The 12,748-nt window shown below is 33.2% G+C and overlaps 1 protein-coding gene across 2 annotated transcripts in view; it reads left to right on the top strand.

Moving 5' to 3' along the window:
- The first annotated feature begins 1,114 nt into the window (after nucleotides 1-1,114).
- Nucleotides 1,115-12,748, top strand: part of LOC114328562 (death-associated protein kinase related) — a 371,837-nt gene continuing 360,203 nt past the window's right edge. For both annotated transcript variants that reach the window (XM_050655588.1, XM_028277439.2), the window contains exon 1: nucleotides 1,115-1,158. In XM_050655588.1, coding sequence (XP_050511545.1) covers nucleotides 1,130-1,158 — 29 coding nt within the window. In that variant the 5' untranslated portion in view covers nucleotides 1,115-1,129. The remainder of the gene's footprint in view (nucleotides 1,159-12,748) is intronic.

Raw genomic sequence — 12,748 nt, 5'->3', positions numbered from 1 at the left:
TTTTGTTAGAGAATTCAGGCATCCATGATTTTCTTATCATATTAACTTTGTTCTTATCAAAAAGTATTAATTTATTAAAAGTATTTCACCTCTTAAGAACTAAACGTAACGCTTATGTTTTTCACGGCAATTTTTTCCTATACATGGATGGTCTATTTCCTATTTAAAATCAAGGATTTGTAGTACTGAAACCGATGAGACTGACAAATAATAAATTTTTATATATTGTTGTTTATTTTGGAATAAAAATCAACCTGTTTAGCATTTTCACAAAATCCATGGAAAATTGCCAAATATCAGGATGGACTCTTATGAGTCGTCAACCCTATATATAACACCCTCAACCTTTGTTAGGACAAAGATCATTATTTAAGACCAGATCATTATTTAAAGATAGAAATCCAATGTTACAAACTTAAGTTACACTCTTGGGTTTATATTTTTATAAAAAGGAAAATTCTTTAAAACGCATCCACAAGATAGTGGAAAATTACACTACACAAAACGTTCTCGATCAAAACTGACCATCATCAGTGTGAACTTAATTATTATTAAAAATTAATTATTAAAAAATTCTTTGAAATTTATCCACAAGGTACTGGAAAATTACAATTACTATTAAATTGCTAAGTGGTTTACTTATTTCCAGGTTCATACTGATGATGGTCAGTTTTGACCGAAAACGTTTTGTGTATTGTAAAAGTTTTACTTTTATTGAAGGTTTCGGGCCACGTCAAATTTGCCGCTTGTAAGAGGTGCCAATCTTTACGAGGTATTGTATAAAACGCATTTTCTGAGATAGAAAGGGAAGTTTACGTTGCGTAATTTAGAAATTACTTAACTTATTTTTAGATTTAACTAATTAAATTATATCCTTTTAAAAATTAAAAATAAAAGCTCACTTAATTGTTTATTCTACCTTCGCGTTTCATTATATCACGGTAATTTATTAATGTCGCAAGAAAAGGTGATCTGCCCACTTTCTTATTGTCGTTATTTTTTATTTATTGTTCAATATTTCTGTATAATTTAGTGTGAAATTGATCAAATTTGTTATACCTCATTGTCGCAACATTGATCAGTCATGTATTTATTATAATAATTGGGAAAATATTATTCTCATGGGCTAATGGACATTTATTTACAAATACGTTATAGGTATATTATTATAATTTTTGTCTTTTTTTAGTGAATACATTAATTTAATGAATGCTTGGTTTCCAGAATGTGAAGTGTGTATAGTGTATGGACCCTGTGTTTTTTTGTTAAAATGATTGTGTTGTACACGTACCTAGTACTTTTGGGAACAATGTTTGCAGGTTTTGTGTGGACATGTATGTTTTTATTTTGTTATATCTAGAGTTCACTTACATACGCATATATGGATAGTTGCCGTCAAATTATTGCAGAGAACCTTATCTTAAGCTTATTATGTACAAAGTCATCTGTATTTGAGTGGTGTGTTTCCGTCACATGTATAAAGCAATAAATGTTAAAGTAGGTACGTTTAATTATTATACCTGCAATTCCCTAAGTTTAGCTCTCGAAAATTAATGACACCACTCAACTACAACTAGATATTTGGGACAAACAAAAGTTTTTCAAGTTATCGAAAACTTACAGTACATTTTATATAATGGTTTTGATCCTTTTGTTCCATTTAGCGAAATTCGAGTATTAACAGTTCATATTTCATTGTATTTTCTAAAAATTTGAGTGTTGTAAATAATTAAAAATTATGAAATACCAGCGGTCAATGTATAACATAGTGTAGCGAATTACAGTTAAATAAAACTCACGGTTCGATTTACTATATGTATTTACAACTTTTCAGTTTAAATTTAGCTTATACACTAAACCTATCTAATGTTATTATTCCTTATAATATATAAAAATACTAGAAGGTTCCAGAAGAACGGATCCGCCCATCTCTATTTCATGAATGTTCTGAACGACCTTCGAGTAAGTTCTGGAACAACTATCACCCCGCGGTGATTTCGAGAACATGGTTCGAGTTGGAACGGTCATACGGGGAAGGTCCGAAATAACCTTATTCGGTACTATAGATAGATGGTAATGTATACTTGACTGTATTCTCTATTTCAATTTACTACATAAATATTGTGTTTGCATAAACAAAAAATATGATTTTTTTATTTAATTGTTGCCTAATAGGCATTTATCTATGAAAATTGCGGAAATATGCTAATGCTAATGAATTTGCAAGAATGTAAATACACAATTATCCGAACCCTAGTTATATCTATGTATCTTCAATCAGCATTCTAACAACTTATATGTTTCTTTTAAAGAAATATAAGTAAGTATATTTTTTTTAATATAAATTTTGCAATTTTGATTTCGTATTACGTTGCCTATTTGCTTGCAAATTACTTTTTTACGTAACAGTAATTACACTTACGGAATCTAGCCGAAAGATACGCGTCTGTGAGAAGAATGTTGTTTTTCTTTACTTTATTCCCTTACTTCATATAATCAGCGATTTGATATGCTACAACGAAATACTTTGTTTAACTCTTACTTAATGGTAGCATAAAATGATCTAATCTAAGAACGTTAAACGTTGATGAATCTTAAAGATTAAATATATGTATTAAGTAGAAAATGGATCAAAAACGAAATTCTCTCCTTTTGTGAGTCTCACCCGAACGTTATTGCGCCAGAATGTACAAAATATCTTAGTTTTACGTATGGTTCTTCTCTTCTCGTTGCCCTTATTCATTAGCTATTAACACGTTGCCTACCGTGAGACACAAAGGTTGTGTCTCATGTTGTCGTTGATAACAGCTCAAAAGCATAGAAACGGAAGACTAGTGGCCGTAGTCGAAGGCAAAATACTAAAGACGCAACTATATATATATATAAGTAAGTATATATATATATATATATATATATATACTGCAACCTCAATAAAAAACTAAAGTCTATATATATATATATATATATATATATATATATATATATATATATATATATATATATATATATATATATATAGACGGGTCACTCTAGTAGAGTATAGATCGCTCAGGTTCATGTGCTCTTTTAATCCATTTCCTGTGGTGGATTGGTCCGCATAAGTCCTCTTCATTATCCTATAGATTTTCGTGTTTTAGAAGACGCAACTCTTGGCTTAAAAACCTACGACAATGGACGAATATGACCTCCATAGAACTATTCAGGGCGGCTGTAAATAGGATTAAATGGGCAAATATAATGGCCAGCGTCCTTAAGGATACGGCACCGTAAGAAGGAGAAGAAGAAGTGGCCGTAGGGGCCCATTTTTTTAACATTACGGCTGCCAACGTTTTAAAATGGTAATTCGTATCTTGTCGTCTAAATAGTTGGATATATGTTAGGCTAAACCATTCCCGTAGGTTTTTAATCCAAGAGTTTCTTCTGCTACCCAGACCCCCCCTTTTATCCACTTTTCAACGGAGAATGAATTGCTGGAGACGGTATTTACCTTGTCTCATAACATGGCCGAAGTATTCTAGTTTTCTTTTTTTTATTCAATGTAAACGCAATTTCCTCTTGTTTACCCATTTTTCCAGTACTTCCCTGTTCAATATATGGCCTGTCCATAGTATTCGTTACATAGTATGGTTACAGATACACGATTTTCGTGCATGAACAAACTTATTACTTATACGTAGGTATCTATAGACTAAATTAGAATATTAAGTGTTGTAATCGACCTGTTTCAGGATTTTTGTTTAAAATAAACAAAAATTTATAAATGTTTTCCATGATAACAGTGTTGACTCTTTATACACCTACTTAAACTTTTTACTGCAGCTAGTTATAAAAGTATGGTCTCAAGCAACTATGGACTTGCTCAGCCCTAGAGAATGACATTCGGGTGATACAATTCATTTGGGGCGAGGAGGATTTACTTCCGTAAGCAGGAATCACTCCACTCCGCTTCAATGCTCCAGACCATCCACTTACCCCCCGATAGCACTCTGATGCGCTATAGGGGCTCTCATCAGCAAAGTGCTTATCATATGGGAGTTTTGGGTACACGGACTCCCATATGAAATCCTACCCCGATCAATGTAGGCCAGCGTGAGGCGCTCTATTCCCGCTATCTCTAGTGACTTATCTTCGATATGTTTTGCTTGCTCGGGCGCCGAGTCCCCGCTCTGGGCTATGTCCAGTTCGGTGACTCGGCGCTCGAGGATGTGGGCCCCTCATGCCCGTTTTTTGGGTTTTGTTTTGTTTAGTATGGTCTCTGGTACGGCTGTTTCATGTCTGTGCTGATCAACCCGGTTGTGAATGTTAATTTGTTGGTGTTAGATTCATGAAATGTATGAATTTTTAAATGTATTGTAAATTTTGATATAACATGCTTAATTCTCTTCTATGGGCAACATACAATACGCAAACAATATCTGATCAACGCGGTTGCCGCAGCGAATGCCGAAAAAGGCTACGCGTATGTAGCTGGTTCCTGTTGTATGGGCCCGAAATTATTTTAAGTAATATATCCGGTTCCCGCAGTGAAAAGGTTAACAGATAATAATTATAAAATCTTAAGTCAAATGAAGTCAAGAAGTTTAGAGCCATGAATAATACGTAAATTATACAGGGTGTCCCGAAAAGATTGGTCATAAATTATACCACAGATTCTGGGGTCAAAAATAGGTTGATTGAACCTGACTTACCTATATACAATAGTGCACACAAAAAAAGTTACAGCCCTTTGAAGTTACAAAATGAAAATCGATTTTTTTTCATATATCGAAAACTCTCAGAGATATTTTATTGAAAATTGACATGTGGCATTTTTACGACAGCAATATCTTAAAAAAAAATTAAGTAAAATTTGTGCACCCCATACAAATTTTATGGGGGTTTTGTTCCCTTAAACCCCCCCAAACTTCTGTGTACGTTCCAATTAAATTATTATTGTGGCACTATTAGTTAAACACATTATTTTTAAAACTTTTTTGCCTCTTAGTACTTTTTCGATAAGCCAGTGTTTATCGAGATATTTTGAATATTTGTCGAATCCACCACATATTTGTATATGGTTAAGTACGGTTATAGAGACCTGTTAATAATCTGAAAATTTATTTATAATTTACATTTTTAGGTATATTTTGAAAAAGAAGCTACATCTCGATAAAAGGTGACTTATGAACAAAAGACTAAGAGACAAAAGTTTTAAAAACACTGTGTTTAACTAATGGTACCACAATAATAGTTTAATTGGAACGTACACAAACATTAGGGGGGTTTAAAGGAACAAAACCCCCATAAAATTTTTACGTAAATATATTGAAAAAGAAGCCGCATCTCAATAAAAACTGGCTTATCGAAAAAATACTAAGAGGCAAAAAATTTTTAAAAACGTTGTGTTTAACTAATGGTACCACAATAATGAATTAATTGGAACGTACACAAAAGTTTGGGGGGGTTTAAGGGAACAAAATCCCCATAAATTTTTTATGGGGTGGACAAATTTCACTATAATTTTGTTTTAAGATGTTCCTGACATAAGAATTATACATGTCCATTTTCAATAAAAAATCTCTAATAGTTTTCGATATATTGAAAAAAATCGATTTTCATGTTGTAACTTCAAAGGGCTGTAACTTTTTTTGTGAGCACATTTGTACTAAGGTAAGTTAGGTTCAATCGAACTATTTTTGACCCCAGAATGTGTGGTATAATTTATGACCATTCTTTTCGGGACACCCTGTATGTATGTATTTGATTTTTGGTAGCCTCCTCTAAAATTATCAACAAAGATAATATAATATGTTGTCATGCAAGATATGAGAATAGACACGAAAATGGAGCTAAACATGCAGAATCCTTAGTAATAATATAATTATTTTGTTTCCTAGAGCACTTGCTAACAATACTAATACTAATGTTTTCTTCTTCTTTTTCAGGTAAGATGACGACTTTTGTTTAAATGCCATCCTCTATGTATGTAAGTTAAATTGTATAGTTTTCATTTATTTTTTTTTTTGGCAATAACGCATTTACTCGATAAGCTCTGTACTGTTTATCTCTGTATAAGGTACTGTTTCCTCTTAATGCGTTAGAGAGAATTCGATAATCTGTGACGCACTGAAAAAAAGGTTTGGGAAGTATATGTTGTAGTCGTGCATGAAATACTGGATAATATTGCAAACAAACCAAACAGATGAGCATGTGAAGAGAATAACAGATATTGTTGTGAAGTTATTTTTGTTATTTCATAGTTTATCGTAATTGGAAGGGTATCAGTCAATATACTTGTGTGATTGTTAGATCAGTGTCTTAAAAAATAATTTTCAATGCAAAAAACATTTATTCCTGCATAATTTGGTGGAAGTGCTACAATATAACAACTTAACCCTATAAAGTAACCCCGTATTATAATATTGTGTGTGCAAATCTTATAATGCAACCAGAGAATGGCCTTTCATTCAGTGGACTTCGATCAATTTTCGAATATGACGTATACGTGGGATGACAATGCGGTTCGCATGAAAAATAAAATAAAACCCAAACGTTTTACTTTCGATACTAGGTCACTGGCTTTCCTTTCTTCTTTTTTTACACATTCCAGAGAGTATTAACTCTATTGCTAGAAGCCGGATTTTATACAAGGATTAAATAGAGTAATAACATTTACAGCCTACAGAAAATACAGCCAATTATAAAAAAAATAGTTGACACGTAACAAACTATCCAGAAACGTATAAATCATAATGCATAATTAGATTTACTAATAGGTATAAAGTAAATAAATTAAAACTACAGTAGGAAAAATGAAAGAATACCCATGAACGAACATATAAGTGCTTTTTATATACCAGCACTTAATGTTGAAAAAAAATTCAAACTTAATCTCATGACATCAATATTTTCCGCTGAAACTATAGCTATTATAAAAGCATGCCAATACGCTGACAGCCATGATATAAAAAAAATAAACATACTGTCTGACTCTTTATCAGTCATAAAAAGTTTCTCTAATATCAGTCATAAAAAGTAAAGTTTAATGTCGTTGGAAAAAAAAAAGTTAAGTTTTTGTATTTGTCCCATGCCAACTCAAAATTTCTCCTAAATCAAAGAAGAAAAAGAACATTGTGTATTGATAGACAGTTGCCCCCTTAGACAAGGAAAGAGAGGTTGCAGCGTGAAATTTTTTTATCTTGTCATGTTTGTCCCACACCAACCAAAATTTCTAGTTAACTAAAGAAGAAGAAGAAAAAGATGAAGAAGAAGAAGAAACAAATTGTACAATGTACTAACTCCAAATTGTAAGTGAATAAGGGATTTTTCCCTTGTTCCGAGACGATGAGCTGGCCAAATACCCAAGTAGGTGGAGGCCAATAAACTGAAGAAGAAGAAGAAGAAGTTTCTCTAGCCAACTAGATGCAAATTCTGTAAGCAGTAATCCATTTATAGTAGACTTAAAAATACTAATATCTGACCTAACGAGCAGACAATTCAATATAATTTTTACTTGGGTTAAAGCGCACATTGGTCTCCAAAATAACGAAAAAGTAGATGAGTTAGCGAAAGACGGTAGTCTAAACGGCGAGGAAATTTCAAATGATATTGGACTACAAGAATGCATTTCGATAAGTAAATATAATTTAAAGAATAGCTGGAAATTAAGATGGAAACAATATTGCGTAAACCACTCGACAAGTTACACACTGTTGCATCCAGAGATCCCAACGCAGTACTGGCACAAAAATCAAGATTTGTCGAGATATGATATAGTTACCATAAGGCGTTTAAAATTTGGACATGCCTGTTTCCCGTCTCACTTGTTCAAGATTGGTCTGATAGAGTCTGATTTATGTGAAATATGTAATATACCAAGCGATTTAAATCACATTTTTTTCGCATGTAACAAGTTTCACATACATACAGAAAAAAATTATACATTCAGCTGATGCAAGAAAACCTTTTCCCTCCTTACAATCTCATAAATTTATTGGCTCTAAATAAAATTTCAATTTTTAATATTCTTTTAGGTTTTCTCAAGTCGTGTAAATTAAAACTTTAGATTAGGATTAGCTTTGAATAACCTTTGTTTTTCTCCTGGTTGTTATAATATCCCTTGCTTCCGTGGTCTACCTATTCTGTGGTTAGTCACCCTGATCGACCCCTGGGTGTGAAAAGTGTTTTTCCTTTTCCCATCCTTGCTCGTTTTGGTTTCGTAATAATCTCGCTGCTTGTTAGGATTAGATAGTTTTTAGTTTAGGATTTGGTGCTGGCTAAATGGGCATAGCTCCCAAGGGCCAAAAAAAAAAACGAACATATAAAACACGCTTTATTTTCCTGTCACCGTGTCAGACAAAAGATTGGCCAGCGCAAGCACATGTAATAATTATTGTTACATGTACTTGCACTGGACAATTTTCTTTGTGGCACGGTGACAGGAAAATACAGCGTGTTTTATATGTTCGTTCATGGGTATTCTTTCATTTTTCCGACTGTACATTTTTTGAGCCTACTTTTTCAATATAGTCTAATAGCTGGGAGTCCGCTTTTGTGCGTGATAAGTAATATGGAAAAACTATATGGGGATATGTTGAACTAGTTGTGTACATTACTTTCCCCAACGGCCGGAAACCAGAGTGGGGGCCGAGGGTAGATATAAGGGGTCAAAGTCGGGGTTTTTATTATTTTTTTTGTGACGCTCTTGATAGAGATAGTGCACAAAAATTCGGGAATAACTAGTTCATGACGTAACTAATTAAAATCTCCAGGGGCGGAAACCTGCGTGGCCGACAAAGGGGTGGGGGAAGGGGTGAATATAAAAATTATAATTGGGTTTTTTGTGACGTTCCTGATCGAGATAGTGCACCAAAATTTGGGAATAAGTAGGTCATGACGTAACTAAGTAAAATCTTCAGGGGTGGTTACCTCTTCAGAGGTAATTTTTTTAAATTCTCCTGGCTCAGACGTCTAAAGGTGGGAAACTGTGTAATGTAATTAACTGTTCTAAATGGGAAATAAGCCACAATTGAACTAAAAAAAAATGGAAAATGTAAAGTAAGTGTCAAAAATGCCACAAGAAAATAGCTTTAGAACAACATTATGTAATGGAATGTTAATAATTTATATGTTTATATCGACAATTTCCACCTCTATTAGTTTCATCTCTTTTTATTTCACAATGTATTATGTTTTCCATCTTTTGCGTTATTTGGCCGGTTATTAGCGCGCTCATCACTGTATTGTACATTAGTAATTTAAGTAAGTTATGAACTTAAATATTATATAGTCGAGTGCCCCTCCTGATATAACTACAGTATAGTGCCTTCGTTAATTATATAATTCTACCATTTCGAATCGTGATTAAGGAAGAATAGAAAACATTTTAACGAAGGGCCGCGTATAAAAAATTCCGACCTTTCGGAGAACAATATCGGTAGGTGTGAATGCACGAAACCGTAGCAAAACGCAATAAACGATTAATCACAATATAATAGCACAGCCGGATTTGAAACACTCCTCAAAATTTCTAGGGATAATAAGAGGGCCTTTCATTTTAAGCAAAAACTATTCCCTAGAGTTTTTTCGAGAAGTTAATACTTTTCTAGTAATCCGCGATTGAAAATTTTGATTTTTTATAAAAAAATGCTTTTTTCGGACGGTTTTTTATAAATCACTTGACAACCTTACATTTTAACAAAAAAATAATAAGAATAAAAAATGAAAGCCTTCAAAAACAGCAAATCAGTTATTTTTTTATATTTTTGACCCTACAATACCAACCAACGTAAAGCTATTGGAAATTTTTAGAATATAGAAGAAAACAAAATTGGATACTCAAACTATTTCATTTTTCAGCAAACTCTCTTATTAACGGGAGGCAATTATTATAACGAACCAGACATTTAAACAAAATTTATATTTTACTCTGCAAATCAGAGATATACAGCTTAAAAATTCTTCGTCGAAAGAACATCTTTCAAAAATATACGATATTTTAGATTTTTTTTCAATTGAGGAAGGATACGATAATCAGATGAAACCAGATCTGCTAAATAAGGGGGTCGTTTGAGTAATTCGAACTGTAATATCCATCCATCCAGTGGCACTACAGCCCAAATCGAGCCTTGGCCTCCTTCAACAAGCTTCTCCAATCATTTCGATTTACCGCTGTTCTTTTCCATGAACGCGTTCCCAGGAAGTTCCTGGCATCCTCACCGACTTCCCATCTCTTTTTAGGTCTTTCAACAGGTCTTTTTCCCTGCATTCTTGCATTTAGCAATTTTCTGGGGATTATATTCTCATGCATGCGGACCATGTGCCCTGCCCACCGTAAGCTCTGCAGTTTAGTGTATTGTGCTAGAGTTTTTTCGCTATATTGCTCGTATATTTCTCTATTATACCTAATTGGCCAGTTGTTATTTTCACTTATTGGGCACAGTATCCTACGTAATATTTTTCTTTCAAACACATCTAATGCATTGGCAGATTTCTGTGTCACCACCCATGTTTCACAGCCATAACTTACTATGGGCCTGATTATTGTTTTATAGACCCGGAGTTTTGTTTTCCGGTGTACGTCTCGCGATTTGAATATGTGGCCCATCGCGAAATAGGCTTTATTTGCCAGCACAAGCCTTCTATTTATTTCCGGTTCTTCTTCATTGCTTGCAACCAGATCCATTCCTAGGTACGTGAATCTATTCACATGTTCTATATCGTCAATAAAGTGTTGTTGCGCCGGTCTATTTGATCTGGTTTGTATGAGTAGTTTTGTTTTATTTGTATTTATTGCTAGCCCTACTGCTTCTGCACTCTGTTTCAACTCAACGTAGGTTTCTTCCGCTGCATTCATCGAACTGCAATAACTCACGAATTATTTGCTTGGCATCCTGCGATTTAGGTACATCATAGTAGGATCTTCTACATATCCAGAAAATCAATCACGATTACTCCTGGCAATCCCTAACACGAAATTTCCTTGGCCCTGGAGAACCAGGATGTTTCATGTCTTCATTTAATCGGCTGTCGTAGAAGTGTCATCCACAGTAGCAGCACTTCTTAATAAGTTTGCATTCAAACGGATCGAATGTTTCTACATACACTAATGCTTCTGGTAAAAGTTCAGACTTTTTACCAACTATATGATGGGAGAATTTAGATATAATATCTTTAGTGGATCAGATTGGTCTGATTTGACGCTCTGGTAGAATTGTGTCACGAAGTGCAAAGGTATTTACGGAACTGGCCTTGCCGATCGCTATTCATTTGCACTGGTAAATTTACGTCTTTTGAAAGTTGCAATCTAATTTTTTAAGGGTACATTCTAAACCTTCTCACTTTTCTCCTCAACTCCTTTTAAATATGGGAATTTAATAATGGCTCGATTTTCCAATTTTTCCATTTTTATTTTCGGTCGACATCTCTTTTCAAAATGTATTGCGAAGTTCTGGTCTCGTCTTAGACTGACACTTCTGATAAAGTATTCTTAGTTGCAATATTTTCTTTTTCTGCTAATCTAGACCGGTCTAGACTAACTAGATGTCAATATATTTTTGAATTTGCCTAAATCTGGAGTCGAACCAATCAACATTAAATACTATTAGAGCAGTCAATGAGGGTATGTGGCTCCGAATTCCATCCTACTATATCGATTTACTTGATATTTTCACAGTAAGTAGGGAATAGCCCAAGAAACAAAGTCTACCCTATGCCGATGTGTGCTTTTGTCTTGGGGGCGGTTTCCACCCCTTCTGGGGGGTGGAAATTTTTTTGCTTAAATAACTACGGAAGTTGCTAGAGAACTACTAAGCAAAAACTGTTCTATAATTTTTTTTCGAAAACTTAATACTTTTTGAGTTATTCCTGGTTGAAAATTGGCCATTTTCATTGAAACATAACATCTTTTCAAACGGTTTTTTGCGAATACCTTAAAAACTATGCATTTAACTAAAAAAGCCATATAAAACATTTTTGTAGCTTATAAAATAACATATTCTTTCCTTTATGAATCTTCTAGTTATAACACAAAAAGAGATATGGTAAGTGAAAAAAACTTGTTTTCTTGGTGCATGCTCAAATTAGTGTATTTAACTTGAAATAACAGAGAAGCGGTCGATTTTAGGTGTATAATGCTACCAATAACTTTTGTTGTGCTTGAAAAGACCTTTAAAATAAGCAATATTAAATGTCGATTACATTCAAACTATGCGAGATAAACTGTAAATAATTTGATGACTAACGTATTTTAAGAAAAAAAAATGAGAAGTATATTTAACCCCTCATCCATAAGAATTTACATGCATCGTTTTCCTTCTACAATTCTTTTTATGTTAAAAAGTTGGGCGGGTTTAAAATGAATGGTTTTTGAAAAAAATAAGATCAAATTATTGAGCGCATTTTTAAATTTTCTTTAAAATCTTCCTATTTCTCCATGTAACTCGAAAATGATAAGAGATGCCAAAAAAAAGATGGCATACAAAAATGTAGGTTTCTTCTAGATTAACATTTTGATTTCATTTTTTATAACAGTATCTCTTATCATTTTCAAGTTACATGGAGAAAAAGGAAGATTTTTAAGGAAATTTAAATATGCGCTCTATAATTTGATCTTATTTTTTTCAAAAACCATTCATTTTAAACCCGCTCAACTTTTTGAACATAAAAATAACACTGTAGTAAAATGTATTGTAGAAGGAAAAAGATGTATTTAAATTCTTGTGGATGAGGGGTTAAATATACTTCTCAATTTTTTTCTTAAAATTCGTTA

Source organism: Diabrotica virgifera, chromosome 7 (assembly GCF_917563875.1).
Source record: "Diabrotica virgifera virgifera chromosome 7, PGI_DIABVI_V3a".
Lineage (NCBI taxonomy): Eukaryota > Metazoa > Arthropoda > Insecta > Coleoptera > Chrysomelidae > Diabrotica > Diabrotica virgifera.
Note: the sequence above shows the minus strand (reverse complement) of the source record. Positions and strands in the feature narration are given on the sequence as shown.